This window comes from Cuculus canorus, chromosome 1, assembly GCF_017976375.1.
Source record: "Cuculus canorus isolate bCucCan1 chromosome 1, bCucCan1.pri, whole genome shotgun sequence".
Classification (NCBI taxonomy): domain Eukaryota; kingdom Metazoa; phylum Chordata; class Aves; order Cuculiformes; family Cuculidae; genus Cuculus; species Cuculus canorus.
The window spans coordinates 182,127,026-182,149,516 of record NC_071401.1 but is presented as its reverse complement, the minus strand read 5'-3'; the positions used below and the strand labels follow the sequence as shown (position 1 = coordinate 182,149,516).

At 42.6% G+C, this 22,491-nt stretch overlaps 1 protein-coding gene across 3 annotated transcripts in view; it reads right to left on the bottom strand.

Annotated features, from left to right (window-relative positions):
* ST7 (suppression of tumorigenicity 7) overlaps positions 1-22,491 on the bottom strand; it is a 151,866-nt gene that overhangs the window by 100,986 nt on the left and 28,389 nt on the right. The window contains exon 1 of one of the 3 annotated variants that reach the window (XM_054077391.1): positions 8,660-9,054. The exons of the other annotated variants lie outside the window; for them this stretch is intronic. Coding sequence (XP_053933366.1) covers positions 8,660-8,681 — 22 coding nt within the window. The 5' untranslated portion in view covers positions 8,682-9,054. Of the gene's footprint in view, positions 1-8,659; positions 9,055-22,491 lie in introns of those variants that run through there. 3 annotated transcript variants of the gene reach the window in all.

Below are 22,491 nucleotides of genomic sequence, written 5' to 3'. Positions count from 1 at the left end.
TGCAGGCTGTGACACACGATACCCACTTCAACACCACCTTCCCAGGCATGGAGGTGTATCCTACCATAGCAAGAACCCCAGTTGTGAAAATATTTCTATCTATGAAGATAACTCCTCATGTAAAGGCTCCATGTAAAGGCCTTTGAATGCCTGTTCTTTGTGTGACCCCTCTCTGCCATTACAGACCAGCAGTCCTTTACCCCTAGCAGGTACCTTAATCTTTTGGTCATTGTAGCTGTAGAATACCTATGAGCTGGGGCAACACCCAGCAGTCCCTCTATAGCATGCGTGATATTAAAGAGAATCATAGAATCATAGAAAAGGATATAGTATGTCTTATTTAATACACGTGAGAAATTCTTCACACCACTGCCACCTCCTTGTGCTATCCTAACATTCCAGCTGAAGCCTCAGAAAGACATGACTAGCAGGTCAGCAGTTACTGAGGAATCTGGCTTCGACTTGCACTGCCACAGAGCCTCTCTGCTGTCCTGTGACAAAGGACCATATCCTCTCATGGGTAGTTTCTTCATTCCTGAATGCAATGCTTACAGCTCAGATCTTGCTGGTTTTTAGCTGGCTGCTCTTTTCCACCATTCGGAGCTTTTCTCCACCCATCTGCACAGGCAGCCTGATCATCACCCTCTTTGCTCTGTACATAATAATAACAGCTTATCTGGAGTTATCACCGTGGACCACGCAAGCATCAGAGGGCAGAGAATAACCAGGCTGATATGTGTTGCTGAGTTACAGGAACACTTCCCCTAGCTCAGTTAACCCTCTAGCAGACCTTTGGCTCCACTCACTGCCTATAAAATTTCTAGGGCTTTTTTAGCTGGACTGTTTGGGCTCATGTCCTTGTGGGTGACAAAGCACAGTAAGAGATCTTCACACACACCTCAACACATTTCTTCACCAGCTAATTTGATGTTTCTGATCTAGTGTATTCTCTTTGATAGTCTAAATCAAAGCTTGAGAGTATTTTATCAGCAGATGGATTGTTTGGGTGACTGGTTATTACCTCTATGCAAACACAGTGGCACAATTTACTACCACTGCGACAGTCTTAGATACCTGCCTAATGCCAGTAATGAATGCAGTTGACAGGAAAAAACCTTAGTGGTGCTAATATTTTCCACATTCAGCTCTTTTCCTGAATGTTAAATATACCCTTTAGCATCTTTCAGTATTGCTAATTATAATTATTTTTATTTACTTAATTTTTAATATCTGTGACCAGCAGTTTTTAGCTTGTGCTGTCAGTTCAGAGTCAGTGTGCCTCATGTTATAAGTATCGGTAAGCCAGTGATTTATACAGTTCAGGTTCTGCTTGGGATGTTATCTTCTTATGGCAGTTTTTCCTTTTCTTGTAGCAGAGATCTTACAAGTGGAGTCAACTGTCATTTTCTGAGCTCCATAGAGCTGTAATACATACCTTTCCCCTCAGAATTTGCTTTCTAGTGGTGAACTCATCATACGAACTCTCACTACTACTAAAAAATGCAGCAAACACATAAAATGAAAAACACCTGATCTGTTTTTTCTACTTTCATCCAGGAACTTTTAAAATCTGTAATTGAATACATTTTCCTTTTGCTGCACTGCATAACCACAACTCATGAACATCAAGACTATATCCTCTTAAAACTCCTTATGCACCACAGGATGGGTACATCCACATTCAGGTGAGTGCAAGAGGAAATCCAGATCCACGCTAGCTTTCTGAGACTCATTCCTACCAGTAAAATATAAATTGGCACCTGCTGGAGTGATGACATATATGAAATCATCATGTCATTGTAGATTGAAAAATCACTGGGCTAATGAGTGGCATGCTAAACATCAGAAGCCAAGGGGGATAGGTAATCCTTCCACGGGCATCTTCAGAAACTCCTCATGGCTTCTTAGGCTACAGACCTTTTGAGAACGAGGCATAAGCTTCCAGAGCTAATTCTCCCCACTCGTTCATTCTTCATCCCTGATCAGTCAACCCTTCACAAAAGCTATAGCTACAGCTATATACTTTCTCTGAAAAGCTCACCAACTTCGTACTATTTTCACCTTAGTCTCCTGCTTTAGGCTGAAACACTATCTAGCATGCTTTGAGGGTCACCTCAGCATCCCTCATTTCACTGCACAGAGAAAAGATCTTCCCAGACACTGGATTCCTCAAAGAGGATCCTCAAAGAAGTCAAGCATATCAGACTTTAATTTTGTATCGACGTCTTGTAGTCTCAAAAGAATTTCCCTTCTACTCCCCATGTACTACCGATCAAAACACTTGATATACCTCAAGATGCCATTTCCAAATGTAACCCATAGAGAGCCCTAGAAATACCTAAAAAACTTCCCATTTAATGCTGGGAAGGAATGGCACATTTCTTGGCCTAGGTAGAATATGGATTCACTTGCACTCCCAGTTTCAGAGCATCTTAAATTTATCTCTCAGCATAAGCTTCACATTGATTAAACACAGCAACCAATTTTCCTCTGAGCTACACTGGATTCTGGGTAGCAAGTGTTTTTCCTTGTAGTTGTATAGCTTATTTCCCTATACTAGAGCTTCAGCATCCTTTCCTTTACAGTAGGGAACACAATGGAATTTCTAAGATTAAGAGAGATATAATCTCTAATTATAAATAGTGACCTTCGTATGACAGCGTCTAAACAGTGATGTTACGTCAGTATTTTCACCAAACAGGAAACTTGGGATAGTCTATCTCCCCGAGTCCCACATGCTCTTTTCATAGCATTTTACAGACCTTTCCCTGGTGCTTCAGGAATCAAGCAGGTTATTTCAGCTAAGATGAAAAGAGACAACTTAGGTAAGTGTTTTGCTGGGCATACCCATTAATTACCCCAAATTACATGCAACTCTACTGTTTCTACCCCAGCTCAAATAATATGACACAGTCCTCGCTGCACGTGCTTCCTATCTGGGTCACACAGTCCAAATAATCTTTCAGTCATCACTGGGCATAAAGATTTATCCCTATTTCTGGTTTGCCAAATTAAACTGGTCAAAGTTGAAGCCTGTTTTGATCCTATACCATTTTGCAAACATGCAGATGGATTGAGATGGTATCTTTCACTGTCACTAACTTGGAGGTCGGTCCTGCTTTGAGGGAGAGGCTGGTCCCTTCAACCTAAAGTATCTTATGTTTTTTGTCTTAAGCCTGAAAGATGATTTGTCACCTTTGACCAATCACAGGTCTCTCCACTAATTTAGCTCACGCTTTTAGCTATGGCAGAGACCATAAAATGTGACAATCTGAAGAAAAAGGCTACCCTGTTCACTGCCTGTATCTTGAGATTCCTTCCCTGTTTCACAGTTCATGTGTGAATGCAACTGCATCGGAGACTACAATTGTACTCAGTAACTTTACATCAGTTCCTTGCAACCTCTAAACCAATGAGATAGGAAAGGTGATCCAGGGCTGCAAGAGCCAAATCATCTAAGAATGTCAAATGCATGAGTCAAACCTGGCCTGCAAGATGTGTCCATTCACATTTTCTCTGGGGAGGGAAAAAGGGCAAGATGCACTTAAACGTTCCAAACAGCTGCCTGCTTGTAAACAGCCCAACCTAGCAAATTCAAACTGCCGTTGTTGCTAGCTGAGCAGGAGAGCTGAGTTTCAAGATCCCACCTCCTTAGCACCCAACTAGCCAAGCCCTTGGAGACAGCACTTCAGGCATCTAACACAGTATCACAGCCAAAGGAATTTACAGAAGCTGCAGGGCTCTCTCTTATCTCACGTTTATATTTTTAAAGAATGGATTTATTTAAAAAATAACAATAACACACAGTAAATCCACAAAATCTACTTTAAAGTAGAAGGTGGGACCGTATTCTTCCTTCACATATCTTGAAATTTCACTGCTGAATTTGTCAACTTTATTACCACTCCTGCAATCTCCATTGCTTTCATAATCCAGGCTTACTCTAGCATTTGGCGCTGCTGTAGCCAAGCCTCTCTTTGACCTGGTTCTGCAATTTATTCAACAATCCTGACTCTACAGGGAACAGTGGGAATCTCAGCAGCCAAATACGTTGGTTTAAAGTTACAGCTTCTGGTACATTTCTGTAGCATCTCTTCAATGTAGAGTTGCCTGAGAAACTTGCATATCATTGTGAAATTGTGGCTGTTATCTGACTACTTACTATTACTATGTACTTACCATTATTACTGGTCTTGGCAATTCAGGATGGCAGTGGGCTATTTATGCTCAAGAAAGGAGCATTTTGGTCATCTGCTGGTGCAGCTGAGCCTGCTTTCACCAAGGCTGCCATCCCACCAGAGTTTAATCCATGTCCCACCCTCTCTTGTGCTGCTGCTCATCCAATCACCCTATGAACCAGCCTACGGACCCAACACGCTCAAAACTGACTACCTGCAGAAGTGAGCAAAGAAGTTTTTGGCTAGCTCTCCCACAGGTAGGGATGAGTGCAGGGGAAAGGAGGAGGCAGGCACACCAGCCCAGGATGGCAGCACTATGCCAATCAGATCATCCTGTGCCACTGTAGAGTTGGGCACCTCTGTCTTTAATGAAACACAGCACGGGGACTTCAGCTTCACAGCAGCACTTGGCCAGCCACTTCATAGAGATTGTCTCTTGTAAAGTATTAGAAATGGCACTTAATATCTGATGCCATGGTCTCTTGTTCGTCCACTGCTGGCTGCTGCTGCTTTGCAGGGGTTCGTAAAACTACTTTCCTGATGCCATAAAAGTAATTATCTCCATGCAGTCTTCCCCATTTTTTGCATTCTGGCTAGAAGAGAGTTTGGGGGAAAAAAATGCCCATGAACAAAAGTATTTTCTGAACAGACAGAGCAGAAGACAGTGCAGTGAGCCTGGGACAAGCATAGCATTTCTCCCTGGCACGCTAGAGTGGCCAGGGTTTCCCCTTCTCCACAGCATCCCTCCAGCCTCCCTGTGAAGAACAGCCTTCCAGCATTAGCCTCAGGGCGGTGGAAAGTTCCACTTGCCCCTCGGTTTTGTATTTCTCCTGCCCTGTGGTCAACTCTCATGCGATTCAGAGTCTCTGCTTTCCAGAATGCAGCTGCTGATGTACTAGACAAGGACCACCATGAGCATCTCCCTCAACGGTCCAGGTTGGAATAGCACCTCCCAGAGAACCTCCCATATAACCCTAACAGTTTAGTGTTGCTGCTAGGTTTGTTATGAACAAGCATAGCAGTACTAAGAACATCACCTCTTTCACAGCACACATCTGGGTCCTTTCAACAGCAAAGGGGTGAGTGGCATACACGTGTGTGTGCTGTTCCCTCCCTGCAGCTTCCTACTGAGTTACTCTGTGTGGGGTAGCTGAAGCACACATGGTGCACATTCTCAGGGACACGTGAAATGACTCTCTGAGTGCTTCTTTGCTCACTTGACAGGCTCTAAACTGCACCCTGCCCCAATTTCTTTTCATTACACCATGAGATTTGGTAGAGCCATGTCGCCCTGATGGCCCCAGCACCGCTGAGCCCCAATGACTGTGGCTGCTTTCACATTCCTGTTTAGTCTGTGCCTGTGTTGTCTCTCCTGTAGGTCTGGAACTGCGAGTATTACGAGTCAGAAGAGGGATGGTTTGCCAGTTATTTCCCCTGGGCTTGAGGTTATCTCTCCTCCCTGATCCAAGAGTGACCTTTGTGCAGGCACAAGCTTATTACTTGTTCAGAGCCCCACAGTTTCCCCACTTTGCTGCAGTGATGCAAAAGCATTTCACCTTCAAAAAGACTGCCTTCTAAACCCAATACCGTATCAAATCAAATTTTATTTACCCCCTACAGAATGTGAAACAATTAAGACGAGCAGATACATCTGTGTGGTCAGCTGGAGAGATGGTATGGGATGCAGACCCGCACACTGCCCCCCAACACCAACCTGGCGGTGCGGCTGCAATTGGATCAGCATAAAAGCACCAAAGATAAGGGTCTCCAGCGCATATGTTTCCCATGGGGATTATAAAGAGGACACATGACTGATGGAAAATACTAAGCACAACAGTACAGCAACTACCCTTCCACAGTGCAACCCTTCCCATGGTGGGGTTTGCTTTGCATACTCTTTCCTCGCTCATCACGTGCTGGAGCGTAAGCAGCTGGTTGTGCATTGCCTGCTGCCTTATCCCCCTTTACAAGCCAGTGTCGCCTGCTGTTTGTCTTTCCCTGCATGCAGAAGGCAATAAGCAGATGCCTGTGTTTCTTACCATGGCCCTTAGACTACCTTTTATTGCCCTTCTGACTGCTGTTAAAAGCAAAAAGAAAAAATAGGACTGCTGAATGACTGCTGATTTGACGTTTAAAATATTTTGATACTGAGTGATAGAATAAAGGTTCTAAACCAGGATTTGCTTCTGGCCATTTTTCTTGGTTTTATAAACACAGAAAAAAGAAATAAAAGGCTAAATACCAAGTGTAAATAGCAGGTTTAAAAAAAAAAAAACAGTAATCTGCTCATTCCATGCTTTTTGGACAGCAGCAGAAATTACTTCTATTGTGTTTTCAAGGACCAGATGATGTTGAGTTTTATTAATTTGTTTTATTTTATTTATGTTCTAGCTAGACAGAATTAACAATTAGTTGCACTATTGTCATTTGACAGCTTGGAAATATGAAAAAGATGGGAAAAGAGGTAAAGACCAAAAATCCCTAGCTGCATTTTATTAAATTAATCTTGACATTTTTCTTTCTTTGAAAGCAAACCTGCAGTTCCTTCGGCAGCAGGGTGGGGAGGGTCGTAACACAAGGGCAGGCAGGCAGGCATGCAGGGGGGCATCGCCAGAAACCCCACTCTCCTCCCATGTGCCAGCAGCAGGCAACAGGACAGCCAGTCCAGCCTGAAGAGGAGTTCCAGTGTCCCAGATGGCCCTTTGGTACGAAGTCCAGGCCTGAGCAGAGGCACTGGGATGGGGGTCTGAACAAAGGCGAGGCCATTAATGCTGCCTTCATCCTCATCGACCGTAGACTGCAGGCAGGGACTGGCCACAGCCTCTGCTTGGATCAATGGCAACTAGCCAGGTTGCGTTTAACCCCTTTTTTAAAAGCAAATAATACTGCTAGACCCTCCTGGGAAATAGGTAGTGGCTGTTATGGAAGATCCCATCACCCTTCTCTAAATTGTGGGAACCATGGAAACAAAAGCAGCCACAGCTGCTGGTGGTACAACCCAGCGACTTTAGCCAAAAGCCCGATGTGACAAGCAAGCTGTTTATTAATGCATCTCATAAAAGCGAGGACCGCGAAAATGAACAAGGCTGAATTATTTGACTTTCTGAGTATGCAGCACATCCTTTCTGCAAGAGAGAAGGTAGCCACTGGTTTTATCTCACAGCACGTTAATAGGCATTTTGCAGAGGCAGACCCCACAGACACAGGCTGGGGCTTACAGATCTGGCAGCGGATAAACAGATGCAGTGACAACACTTGGCATCTCTGCTCACGCTGGGATGACCCAGAGCTGCAAACTTGTTTACAACCATGCATGAAAAACAGGTCCCCAAACAAAAGAAATATAAAGGCAAATTTTGTTTTTATGCTGCCTGACCTTGACCAGGTGTTGTGGCAGAGGAGGGGGAAGGGAGCTGCCAGAGCCAGGCAACAAGACCAATTAACCCTTTGGGAGCACTGGGGCTTGACAGCCAGGAGGGCATGATTATGAGGCATCTCCATGCTCCTACCACTTCTCTGGAAGATCCGAGACGCAGAACAGGTCCCAGCCTAGTGGCATGGAGACATTACACCAGGCTGGATGTTACAACACTAAAAAATCCATCACTATATATTCAAAAGAGACACATTTGCAACATGCAGTACTGCTTGTCCACAAAACACAGTGTAAACTGACTGTTTTCTATTTTTCAGTCACCCGATAATCACTAGATCAGACTGGTCACCACACAGCTGCACCGTCACCAGCAGTGTTATTTACACATAAAACCCCAGCCTTCCTCTGCAGCCAGATCTGCCAGGTAGGTAACACATTCCCATTGAAGCAAAACTGGCTTGCTTTCAATGACATGCATCTGCCCTGCTATTATATAGCAGACTGCCTCCGTTAAGATTTTCCAGCACAAAGGTTAGGAAGAAACAAAGAAATGATGCTATTATTTTGCATTTTCCCCCTCATGTTTAGAATTCCACCTAAATTAATTTTAGATTCTGCAGTTATAGGAGGGATCTCACTCAAGCCTTCTTTCCTCCCAGAAACAAAATGAGGCAAATGAGATAGACAGTTTTTCTTGCGGATTAAATGACTCTCCCCCAGCTCTCATGCATTTAACACTGCAGCATTCCCAATCCCAAAACATATCTGAGTAGCGCATTCATCAGAGTGGTTGCAACTCCCGATCATTGACATATGCGATCTTATCAATTAATACATTCAAGCAAAACTCCTTTTTGTCCCCATCTTTTAGTGGCCTGCATTCAGCAGCGCTGACAGCCCTACACCGCCTTCCCGCCCGCACAGAGGATGCTCCCATAGTTGGGAGGTAGATGCTTCCCCTCTGGCATCTTTCATCCCTTCCCAAACAGGCGAGGACCACAGCTTTTAGCCAGCAAGCAAAGGGAACACAAGCACGGTACAGGCGAGGATAAAACAAGCCCTATTCTCAACACAAAAAGGAATTAAGTGGGATGCATTTACTTACATGAAGATTCAGTGCCAAACATGGCTGGCCTCAGATGCTGCTATTTTAAAAAGGAAAGAAGAAAAAATAGTGGAAGAGAGAGCGGGAGCGTATGAGAGTAGGGATGAGTGCTACACAGCAGGGGTCATGAAGCCAGACAATGCAGTCCAGGCTATCCAAGCTGCCAGATTCTCCTCTTGCCTCTCGCCTCCTCTGCTCCACACCGCAGATAGTTTTTTCTTGCACCCGCAGCAAAGGTTCTTCTTCAGGAAGCAAAATGCAGGAGCTTCTCTTTTAAATCCAAGAGACAAGGGCAGGCCAGCGTCCCTCCCGTGGTACCGGCAGGCATAAATAGGTAGCAGCCACCAGACACTGCAATCCCCAGCCTCTGCTCTCGTAAGACAATAGCAGAGCTTATGCATACACTGGATGACGTCAGGACACTGCAAAGACTGACTGCTGCTAACCCAGAGGCTCGGAGGGGGCTCGAACAGAGCAAAGCAATTCAAATGGGAATTCCTTTGTCACAAAAAGCAGAAGACAAAGAACCAGACATATATTTCCCTCCGTAATGACCAAACCTCCACGTGGGGCTGCAACGCCAGCAGGAAAATATCTGCCTTAAATTCACACTCCTTTCCTCATCTGCACAAGATGCAAAGTGTTTCTGTGCAGACAGAATAAATTCTGGGGATGAATGTCCTAATAAATGCCATTTATGGCATTTCATTTAACAATAACCATTAATTTCTATCACAAACTCTTTTCATTATTTCCCTTCAAAGTAAAATTAAAATCCTGGGTTAGTCTGCACGTCAGTCCTAATTTTCACATCACAGTGCTAGCTAACTGTCTCATTTACTTAAATCCATTGTCCAAATACACTGTAGCAATGCTCTAACGATAAGAAATGTCACAAATCTAAATAAAAAGAAAAAACCCAAACCACACTGATCTCACTGATAAAAAGGCATTCTAGTAACCAAAGAAATAATTTCCTTCTTTATTCTTTATCTAGTGTTTCTTAGCCTCTGTGAGTGCATTTTTGAGTGCACTGAGTTTGGGTTGGGTTTTTTTTCTGATGCTTAGCGATTTAAAATCTTAAAAGGTAGAAACAAAGCCCTAAGCTGACTCCTTCTGATCCTTCTGCAGATAAAAGGAATTTGCTTGGCTTGTGCTGGCAAGAGCAGCCAAGCAGTAAGCTGATGGTTGGAAGCTACCGGACATCGGGGGCATCCATAGGAATGGCTGTCCGGAGGGAGCAAAACTGAGAAGATCTTTCATAAGTCTCACTGAACAAGTATATGCAGCTCCAAAGATGGCAAAGATTGAAAGGTGCTGCTGGATCAGGAGGAAAGAGATAGGTGCAAGTCCATGAAGTGAGCATTTAAGGAAAAAAGAACCATCCTTCATTTCTGAGCTTCTGTGGGTTAACTGCTCTCAAATGCTCCTGCTGCTCCGTGTGCTAAGGGGGTTTGTGCTGTTCGCAGAATACGCTGGAAAAACAAGTAACACTGACAGCTAGCAGGACCTGCCAACAGGGATCTCAATGTGCTTAAATCATTCCCGAACCAAGCAGGTGTTGGCTGGGGCCACCGTTGCCCTGGAAAGCAATGTCTGGGTCGAGCCACAGCCATCTACTGCCAGGCCAATCCCTCTGCCCTCAGGGAGAGGGAACAGAGCCTCAAGATCATACAATGTGCGTGCCCACCAGTGTCCCTATGGACCCTCAACAATCCTGGCCCACACGTGCTATGAGGAAGAAGAGAGATTAAGAGCCTGTATAGAGCCAGACCACCTTGTCCTCCCCATGCTAGAGTGTGGGGGGTACCTGCAAGGCACACTGAGCTCCTCTCCTGGGATCCCCTGTTGGTGCAAAACATGCTTCAACTGTTTCCCTGCTTTCCACCCCAGACATTGAACAGTCTCTCTGTGTTCTGCACACACCATGAGAATACTTAGGACCAGCAGGCTTTTGGAAGCATTTCACTATATTTCATCTCTGGAAGAACCCCACGAGAGAGGCCACACTCTGGGGTAGGACATCTCACGACATACTAACAGGCAACTTTTTTTTCTCTCCATTAACAAGCAGGACACAAGTGCATGGTGACTCAAATCATTCTTTAGGCATTGACTAACCAGATGTCCTCAAGTCTGTACTTGAGCACCTGAATTAATGGCACTTTTTTTCAATTGTAATGAATATTTGCAGTCACATGCACAGATCTCAGTACCAGCAGGACACGTCCAAATTGGGTTTGACCATAATAATGATAGTGACATGAACGCTCTGAAAAGGACCACAGTTTTGCTATTCCCAGAACTGAACTGGTTGACTATTTAGAGCCGGTAACATCTCCTTCAGATGTAACAGCTTGGCAAGAAGCTGTGATGCAGGAAGCAAAGCAAGCGTGCTGGCTTGGCTTTCCAGCAACCAAGGCAAGTTCACTAAAGAAATGTATTATGTACTGATAAGTCTCCTAGATTCTTTAAACACAAACCTCTGAAACAAAAATCCTAGTGTTCACGTACAGTGCCTGAAGAAAAGTTTTGCTCTAATGACCAGATCGCAGTGTCCCACAGCATTGTTTCCAAGGATGATGCAAAATTGCAGGGCTTTCCAACAACATCCTTGAAGGTGTCACGGAGCCCAGGCTCTCTGCCAAGTCTTCGTTACAGTGACGCACATATGCAGTCGAAAAGTCTAAACAAGCCATGCAGTATCTGTGGACGGATTTCATAATAATCTATTTTATTAGCATTAGGCTTGCCAGGTCAGCGCTTTGCCTTGTGGGGAAGGTGACCCTTGACAGGCCACCAAAAGACTTTCTCTGAAATTTTTTCAAGTCTACCTAAAACACTTTGTAAAACAACGTAGAGAAAATGTTAATATCTGCTTCTGACTTATCGCTCCTGTACGACCATAACCTTACAGTTAGGCTAACTGGCTAGCAGAATTAGGAATTGCTGTTTCCTGCCCTGAGTTTTGCTGTTGGTTTATTCTGCAAAGAAAGGTCAACAAATTAATCTCTTCCTATGAGAAAGTTTCTCTCTCTTTTGCAGCAGAGAAGAATGTGTAAATTAGTGTACAGATAAGGTCAAATTAGTTCTCCTGTAGGCATTGGCGTTGCTGTGATTTGCTTGCAGTGGGCACAAGACATTGTTCAAGCATTAGATTAATTTACAATGTAACTTCCATTCATTTCTCCACAAGGCACAGTGAAATATTTAAAGCACCAAATATATTTGCTATTCGAAGCTCTCTGCTGTATTCAGAGAAAGGGATGTGCTCCTCAACCACCGCCAAACCTGAGCAGATATTCTTTATTCCTCAATTCATTACCACAGAAAAAGAATACATGTATTTTACTTTGGTTTATAAGTACATGTATGTCTAAAGCCTAAAGCATAGTTTTAGTAAAGAAGCTGGATAATAAAATATTAAATTTTCATACAGATATAAAGTTCTGCTTCTGAGTGATTTCTCTGAAGAAAAATAGTGCAAGCAGGAAACCATGAGCTACCAACAGTGGCAGATTTGTACACGTGCCTTATGCTGAACCAATATTCATTCTCTCTTGTCACTGCAGAAACACTTCATTTTGAGCTTAATCTTCTTTTCACAGGACAAACTCTGGGAACAGGAAACGAAACCATCCCATCTGTGAGGTTCTCTTGTTCAACAGCCCTGAGCAGCTCCCCTCATCTGTCTCCCCCGGAAGAAAGGGAACAGGTCGCCTTCACAGGGAAAGTAGAGGATAATCTTCATTGCCCTTGAAGATGGGTAAGGATTTTTGTTAAGGTAGTTAAACTTTACTTTCCAAGTTCCCTGTTCTATAAGGGCACTGAAAGTTTTTTAAGGTATTAAAAGTGTCCATGCCTTTAAGATGCTACTGGAAACTTCTGAGTGGCTGTGTAGTTAATCCACACTATTCACTCTCCACACCCCTCCAAAGGTTTGGAGGCAAATTTGGTTTGCCTCTAGGAACATTAGCTCCCTCCTATACACACAGCGAGACCCTCAGTGACAGCATGGGTGACTGGGGATTTCGATGGGTGTTCAGGAGGAAGCTTGTGCAGTTTCTGTTGGCTCTGCCAACAGCCACCACACCAATTATTGATTGAGACGACACCAAGAAAATACTGGTTTTTATCATGCTCCAAAGAAAAATGAAGCCAAATAGCAGCACATATCACTGAGCAACACTTGACTTTACATTTTCTCTGGTGTAGTTGTGGCCAACTTCGCTGACCCTTCACTAATTTTAACAAATGTTTGTGGTGAAAAAAAGCTGACATTACAATGACACCAGGGTGAATCTACCATGATGGTACAACTTAGCTTCTTATCTCACAGGATCACGTAACTAAACTTAACTCTCAAACAACCAAACTGAATAGCCTGTGCTGATGCTACAATGCTGAGTCCTCAGCACAGAGCTATGAACAATTATCCATCTGGGGGTGTATTTTTTACAAACAGGCTCCCACCTCTCTCACTAAATGATGCTGCTGACTCAGAAACAGCACCTTTGGAGGCTGACTGTGGGAAAACGGAGCACAGAGGCTGGGAAGGAGGACAACCGTGACAAGCGCTTCCTGTCAGCAAAGTGGGCAGCAGGGCAGAGGTCCTGTAAAGAGGGTCCCTTGGGGTCTGCTGGGTTGGATTACACAGCAGTCAGTGCCAAGGAGAGCAAATAAGGGCAAGTCCTACTGGAAAGGAATGTCTGAAATGCTTCACCTGTGGAAACACGTTCCCACCCGGAGTCAGGCTGGGAAGCAAGAAGAGCACAAGGCAGAATCAGGACCACACCAGGCAGCCAAGACATGGAGGACAGAGGACTGGATTGTTGGATAGTGGAAATTAATCCCTGAACATGTAACCTGTCTGGAAGTACTACGTGTTCTTCTCATAGCCGGCTCTTATCACTATTTGTTCAAGGTTTTCCACACGCATTCCCTCTTTGCAGCTTGCTGTTCTCTTACTGCATGGGCACAAAAAGGAAGCAGTCTGCTGGCAGAAAAAAAAGCCAAGGTCTTTGTCCTGTTCAATATAGAAATAGGATTTTATACCAGACTGATTTATGGACTGCAGGAATGTTTTTGATTTTTTGTTATCATTCGCTCTTGTGCTGATTTTTTAAATATTTCAATGTAGTCCATATATTGCATTTATGCAACCCTATTTCAATTAAAAAAATCTTTTCCTGCAGCATTTTTAGGCAATTATTACCTGGAACAGCCAAGTTCCTTAACTAAACACATACATGCACACACATACACAAGTGACAAGAAAAATTGAATAACAAGTACTTAATTTTGCCATCAAAAAATCTTTGTATGCCTGTGTTGGTCCTTATGTGACAGATGAAGTTCAAAAGACAGACTGCTTTTTAAAGAAGAGATACAATGAACCATAATAGCCAATCATTACATTACAGCAATGCCGTTCAACTTCAGTTTTAACAAAGATCTTTGCTTCAGCACTGGTCTGTAGAGGATCACTGCAAGCTATTCACTATGGGCAGTGAGAGGCAGTTCTGAAGAAATGCTCAGCAATTAACAGAGGAAGTTCTACGTGTTCTGCCTCTCCCAGGCCACCCTTCTGGGACACATCTAATAGACATGAAGCTCCAGTAGTTATGAAATGGTACAGTATTACACAAAGAAAGCTTTACATAAAGAATATTGCATACAATAAAGAAAATAAGAAAGAATTAGCTCATTTTAAGCACTTAATTCTAGAGAAAGGCTGAGACTGTCAGTCCCAGGCAGGTGTCTAGCTCTCTTCAGAGCGCTGAGTGTTAGCTCCTCCACTAGCCTCATGACCTCGAAGTAACCCCAGACCTTGGGCTCCTGTTTTCTCATAGGAACCAGGAACTTCTGTAAGTGACAGTGTCTTGAGAGCAATACATTATCTGCTTCTCCCCTGGTAGTAGCCTATAGACTCTACTTGAATACCTGGGGTCTAATAACAGGGAACAACAGAACAGGAAGGTATTCCCATTCCCTATAACAGAGGACACAGAATAAACGTCCCATTTTCAACAAGCACTTCCCTTCCAGTATTCAGTGGCACTTTCCTTCCAGTATTCAGTGTGAGACTAGAAAATAATGCAATATTCATTTAGAAGTTGCAAAGTATAGCTCACCTTCTGTATAATACTGTCAAAAGATTAGGACAACAAGGCACCTCTTTTTTATTTCGGTTTTGTTGGTTTGGTTTTCAGTTTGGTTGGTTTCACTTTAAACATAAAACTGTTTATCCACAAATATCTAAGCTACCAACACAGTGTGATAATCTATTCATTATGTGCAGTCCCAAATTAAATACATTATCTTTTCAATAACATCAAGCCCCATGGCTCAACAGAGCATGTGTAATGGCTTCATTAAATTCTGAGAGCAGTTTTTGTCTCAAACACATGTAACTGTGTGATGAAATGGGGCCACTACTGTATCTGAAAAAGGTAATAGCAGAACACACTACCCTTTTGATATGATCCAAAGAAAACTTAAAAACTAAGGAAGCAACTAATCAGCAGTATGGTTAAATACATTTAAATAACCACTAATTTAAATGTACTTTTAAAAGAAAAAAATAAAAAAGAAATTAAAAAGCGTGTATTTTCTACACTGCGTGAAATAGCCCAGATATTTTTGTTTGGGTTTTTTGTATCCTAATATAAAGGTCATTTCTAAACATCTATGCCACATACAGCACACATGGAAGCCTCAAATGTCAAAGTGAACAGAGGTGGATAACAAATTAAAAACCTGATTATAAGCAAACCACCATCATTTTTATGCAACATTGAGGGACCACAGATTAGGATTAAGGCTGTCATAATAAACTGCATGCAAACTGGCATCAGAACATGTGTGCCCCAGAAAAAAACACAAATATCCAATTTATCTGCATAAAAAGATAAGTCAGAGAGATTTAGAACAGAATTAAACATTGCCAACATTGCATCACAATCTGCATTGATAATGTCTGATCTAGCGCCAAAACTTCATGGTTAGGAGTAAGTTTGATTGTTGAGAGAGAAAGATGAAATTTAAATCACTGTTCAGTCTGAGCAAACACAGTAAGAATATTAAATCTAACATTATAAATAGCAATGATTTCATCATACATACGGGGAAAATTAAGAAGGACTTTTAAGCCTATGAAGGAATACCCACAAAACAATGTAAGAATGTATCTGTATTTAGCTGTTCACACGAAAATGTTCCCTGTGTCCCTGCTGAGGAACTCTGGAACTGGTCAGCAATTTCAACCCAACTTCAGCAAAAGGACAGAAGAAACAAAGTTATCTCACATGCTGTAAGACAGCAAGGAATTAGATAGGGAAGAGATAACTTACAAAGGTCTTCACTGGTTGAGAGAATTCTGTGTTGAACATGCGCCCTACAAGACATAAAAGAATCCATAATACCAAAAAAAAAAACTTCAATCAAGAGTGACCTGTGTGGACACTCGTGTGTGTAACAATAGCAGACGAGCTGACATTGCAGCCATAAATTTAATACACTTGTGGAGTCAGAGGGGAAACCAAGTTCACTGGAAAGTGTTTCACTACTTCAACTGGACAAAACTGTAGTCATTTAAGGATTTCAGTTTTCCCAAGATGAAGCATTTTAGTGGTGTCCCACGCCCTCTTTCCATAGATTTCAACCAGCCTCAATGCCCAGCAGACTGGAGACGCAAATTTTTTCCCTCAGAATAAAAAAATTCTTAAGCGCAAGAATTAGTGTATGTCTGGATAACTTGATTAACATAGCTTTTCTTGAGAAAGAAGAACTTCTAAGAGTTGAAAAAACGATCCAAGCAAGAGACTCTCCTGAACCTGCAACTCGATTAGTGCTGGGAATCCCTCTGGAGCACACTGCTGCATGTACAGTCATCCACTGATGAGGCTTAGACTGCAGCAAGCCTGGACACAGCAGCCTCATTTGCTGCACGCTCAACACAGGAAGAGTAAAATGTCTCCTGGAAATGCAGTGTTCTCCTATTTAAAAAGGCTTATCCAGATAAGGGCCAGCCTGAGAAACAAATGTATGGTGAAGATGAAGTCCTTATCAAAGCACTTAAGGGTAGTCCCACTGCCTTTGAAGACAAGTAGACTCTTAAACTTGACAGACACCTTGGGAATGCTTTCCTAGACAAAGCACTAAAGAAAACTTCAGGCATTTAGCTATGGTAACAGAAGGCTTACCTACATAGGTAGAAGAAAATAAGATCGGAAAGGTTGATAGCATCTGCCTTCCTCATGGCAGATTCAACTGCACCAACACCCTTCCTGCCAGGCACAAGTCACAAAGGAAAAGTGCAGATATTCCCAAGTCGAAATTCATGTGGGAACTCATTTTAGGAAGTACAGCAGACCTTCACTAGAAGCTTCCCAGTACTTACTGGTTCACAGGGTTCCTTTCACAGCAAACTCCCATGCTGCCAGAACACAAAGAAACCTCAGTAACTATTGCTTACGCCTTCTGTCTAGTGATGGTCACCATACAAACACCACAGTAGAACCTTGACTCCAGATGGGTGTGGTAATAAGTGTTATGGCAACTTAATGACAATTAAATGATAAGATATTAACACTATTCAGGTTTCTCAGAAACTTGATAGGAGTTGTGGGCCTCCCTCTGAGCAAACCACACTGCCCAGGCCAGGATGTTTGTATTCTTGCTCTCCCTGGTATTTCCCCTGGAGGGGTGGGAGGTAGTACCCAGAGAGCTGCTGTATTCCAGTAGTATGAGGAAAGGATGGAGACATGGAGGTTGCAGCTCCCTACTTCCACAGCACCCATTCCAGGGAAGTCCTGGGCAGCATGATTAGAAAGCACTGATTTTTCCAAACATTTCTCTTGTCAGTTCAGCAGTTGCCAGTTCAGCAGTTGCCAACTCTAGCAGTGACTGTTTTTCTTCGCTGACTACAGAGAAAGCACATACAGCATCAGGCTTGAGCAGCTCACATGCAAACATCTACAAATGCACAGACGTATCTCCTGTGTGTCCTGGAGTTTTAGGAAAAGGAGAAGGATATGCTGGAGTTGGGGCCCCATTCTTCAATGAAGGGATCCCTGCACTCCAACCTTATCTTGAACTGCGACCTCTGCTATGCATGCAGGTGCCCCCTGAACAGCTCACAGGCTTCAGCATGCTCAAGTCACCAAAAGAGTAGGTGTTTAGCTGAGACACTTACCCCTATTCCCCCCTGCAGCTGCATAGATCTCCATTATACCAGCAATTTAACATATCTGGATACCTGGAAGCACTGTGCCACTTCTCTGGCTCCAGTGTCATGAAAGATTCATTGGGCTTGTGTCCAATAGTAGAAGGCACACAAAGTTTATCAACTTCATCAGCCCTGATAGGAAGGTCATGCTGAGCACAGTGTTTGCGGTAGGCAAGGTGGATAAAGTCAGCAGACATCACTTCAATGAAGAGCCAGTCTCCCTTGCAATCAGAGACATTCCTCCCTCCTAACAAGTTTAAACACAGAGATGAATTCCTTTCTTCAAGTCGTAGGGTTAGTGGCCCTTTTGACACACCCATCAATTGTTAAACCAGACTAAGAGCTTCAGCTTGTAGAAGAATACATGCATATGGGTCTGCTCAGCCTGCACAGTAGGCAGATTGCCTCCAAGCATCCCTCATTGATGCTTCATGACACTCGTCAGCCTTCAGATGGCTACAGGCTCTACTTAGCAATATTTGTTGTCAGTCAATGTTATTTAGCCACTTCAGCCTCTGCCCCCGTTTACACTACAGGCAAGTAGTGTTTGACACCACTTATCCTTTGAAGAAGATGGTTGGTGGTTGGCCAAAACACAACCTCAAGCTCAAGGAGTGACTCAACTCCCACGCTTGACTGATTAAGGCTGGCTCCACACCACCGTGGCCGCTCTGCAGGACCCCGGTGGGCACCCCGAGGTCAGAGGCTCACAGGTCCTTTAAACTTCAGTCAAACAGCATGAAAAGTATATCTTGTGCAAATAGTTTAATTTTTTTTTAACGAAAATTCTCCAGAAAATGTATTCTAAAAGAAATGACACAGACTACTGCGTCTTTTTTTAGCTTGCACCAAACATCACTAGAAACTGTGCACTGGATGAACCTAGTCAAGTATGTCACCTTCCCCAGTCTCAAATATTGCATTTCTTTATAAGATTTTAAAAACAAACTTCCAGGCATCATTACTTATCTGTGTGTTTGATGGAAATTGGTACAACACACTACAGATAGGGAGAAGCAAAGGGTTAAGTACTTTCAAAAGAAAAGGACCTGTGATATCAAATGAACATATTTCATATATATATATATATATATATGAAATGAAGCTATGAACAGTCTCCCCTAGCATCCAGCACCAGGTCCCAGGGAAAAGACCTCAATGGGAAGTCTCACTGTGTCTTAGTCACGTGCTCAACATGTTCCTTATTTCAAATATCTTTCTCATGTCTGTGCAGAAAGAGCTAAGGCTTTTCTGGAACACTGCTTTTTTATGGAATACATTCTATGAAAAAAATGTTCACTAGGTTCAACTTCAGCTCTATGTTACAGACAAAAATGTAAACAACACATATGTTAATTTGTACTTCCTCAGCAAACTAACCCTTCACCGACTTTTCATTATCATCTACTAGTTTGAACTAACATCAATTTAAATGCATTCCGTTAGATAACAGTCACTTAAAGAAAAGCCAATAACTTTTCTCTTGCTCTGAAGTAACGTAAAAGAATTTTAAAAAGTACTTGTTGAAATGTGTCCTATGTGTCTTCTGATAAGGGCCAGTACTGACGCAGGCAGTGGACAGACACATGCTGCTTGCTCACTGTGGAAGGCAAAAGGGAACTGGAATACTGTACTTGCAATAGCCATAGCCATAGTTCAGCTCCACCACAAAGCACAGCAGATTTACATGCACTATGCTACAGAGCCAGGAGATGTCTCCAGAGCAGGAACTTTCTGAAGTGGTATTTACCTGGTTAGGAATCCACAGGTAAAACATTTATTTTCTTTAAAATCAGTCTTTTTAACTGTTCTTGTTTTCTGTTGTTTTTAATATTGCCTATTTAAAACAGAGTGCTTCACTAGTTGATGACAGACAAGGACTACTACGTCTCCAGCAGTAAAAACAAAGGAAAAACATATCAAATAAAAACCTACAGGACCAGGCGATGGATAGAGTGGACAAAATGTTTGCAAAAAGTTCTGCAAGAAGTCATAGCAAAGTGGTGAATCACCCTTAGAGGATGGCTGAAACGAAGCAAGACAGTGATGCCCATAGATGTTTACTCAAGCCAAAATCTAAGCTAAATGATATCAATATAGCAAGTCAGCTACTTGCTCCACCTGCCCAGCCAGGGCCAAGCCCAGGTCTCATCCCTCCTCTTCCCAGATCTAACCCATGCCTGCCCTGCACTTCCTAACACAGAGCTCTGCTAGTGTTTGTCCCTCCTCTTAGAGAGCACTCGGCCCTTCCCAGCAGACAGCCAAGTTCCTCCTCTTCTCCAGCCATGGAAAAAACTCCCTTCTCTTGCCTTGCTCCATATCCTCTTCTTCAAGCTTCTCCTAAATCACCAGACAGAAATACAGGCTGTAAGGGACCTTGGAGGATCATCTAGTCCAAATCCCTTGCTCAAGCTGGGACAGCTGCAGCATGTTGCTTATGGTTGTGTCCAGCTACATTTTGAATGCCTCGAAGTCCATAGGTGAGAGGACATCATGGGAATACGTTTGTCCTTTTGGAAAGGGATCAGTATGCAATTTGCAAACAGAAAGGGCATTGGAAATGTGAATGCCCTCAAAACAAATCTCAGAAATTACCAAAGATCGAAGATCCTCAGGTAAAATGGTGTTGACATTAGATCAGGATTCTGACTGATGGGGAAGAAATACCTAAGAAAAAAGCTTTGGAAGCACAGGTGTTTCTGCTATGGAAGACAGACATGATACAAGAATTTGAAGAAGGAGGGATACCTGATGAGGTGATTGAACACTGAATCCCTTGGCATGGGCCTCTGGAGTACCTGGACATTCAAGAGTCATGGAACTGATAACAATAACACTAAAATAACACTAAATAACACTAAAACCTAGAGTACAATCAGTAAGGCAAAACCAATATCTGGTCGGTGGTTTACAGTAGTAGATTTGAAGGATGTATTCTTCTGTCCACCACTCAAAGAAAACAGTCAGAGACTACTTGTATTTGAGTGGGAAAGCCCAAAAACTGGTTGGAAGGTTCAACTGTGTTTTACTGTTCCCCAACAAGGCTTTAAGAACAGCCCTACTATTTTTGGGAACCAACGGGCAAAAGAATTGGAAGGACAGAAAAAGGAAAGCACAGAGGTAACTTTCTTGCAATATGTGGATGATATCCTTAGGAACACAGACCCAGGGAAGAGTCTCTAGGATATACAATTGATGAATTTTCTAGGAGCAACTGGATGTCAACTATCTCAGAAGAAAACAAAAGGATGGAGACTCCACGGCCCCTCTGGCAACCTGCTTTAGAGCCTGTTCACCCTCAGAGTAAAGAAGTGTTTTCTCATGTTCAGACAAAATTTCCCTTGTGTTTCAGTGTGTGCATGTTGCTTCTTGTCCTGTCACTGGGCCCCACTGGGGTAAGACCACCTCAAAGGCTGCAGCACCTCTACCATTCTTTGCAATCTTCTGATCAAACCCTTCCATCCCAAACAAACAGAGGTCCCTTGGATGAAAATAAGGAGACAACAAGAAGCACAACATATTTAAATAATGTCATTTAAAGCAAAAGTCCATATAACATTTTTTTTTGGTCGGAATTTTTCTAAAATCAAAATATCAAGATTCTTTGCACATGCCTTTGCAATGAACGTCATATGGATACTCAGCAGTAACAGCTGAATATCTTTCAGGCTTTTGTAATTTATACAAGTCTATTCAAGCACGTAAAGTATTCTGTCTGTCACCACATCTGTGGTAAAAAGACATTCAATAAAGTCAGCAAGTTTTAAGAAGTAGGAAGCCTGGGTCCAAAAGCACATCATCATGCCTCCTTCTAATACAGAGCTACTAAAGCATAAACAGAGATCTCTGTGAGGAATATTTCATAGTGAAAATTTCAACAAAAAATCCATAACTTTTCCCAAATTAAGACCCCAATAACACTAATGATTAGACTAAGCTAAGCCTAAGAGTGCATAATAAAAATATTTTAGTACATTAATAAATAACAGTTGTGAGCCACAGACAGTGTCTTTGTTTCACTTCTTTCAGCATCTTTAAATAAAAATAGAAATTGGAGTATTAAGAAGATTATTATTCTGTTTTACAGATCTAATAGTACAGAAGTTACTCTCTCAATTGCAGTCTATGGAAAAAAATCCTATGCTGTGATGACATGACTCAACTTTTCCATGTCGTCAAGCCCAATGAAACAGATCGCGTCAGGCAGTTCTGAAGCTTCTGCAGATAAAGAAAGATCATTAAAGCCTTTGATTTCCCAAACCAAGGATTATAACACAGTTTTGGGGTATTGCACAGTAAATGTAGTAGTTCAGAAATAAATAACAGTTTATATTTTTTCAAGAGTTACAATGTTTTTTATTGCTTCTTGAAAATGAACAGACAACCAATCTACTTATTTGCCTTTGCTGTGAAACAATAGAGATTTTCTGAATTTCTTTGAGACACCGCTGATCTCAAAGAAAAAGATGACCTTCTTAATCAAGTCTTCAGGTTTTTCCTTCCAATTGACAGAAGAATTCATATACTGCTGGCAAAGAACAAAATTTTTCATCCTCTTAAGATGCGTGATTTTATCTCAGGGTGAACCTTAAATCTTGTTTAA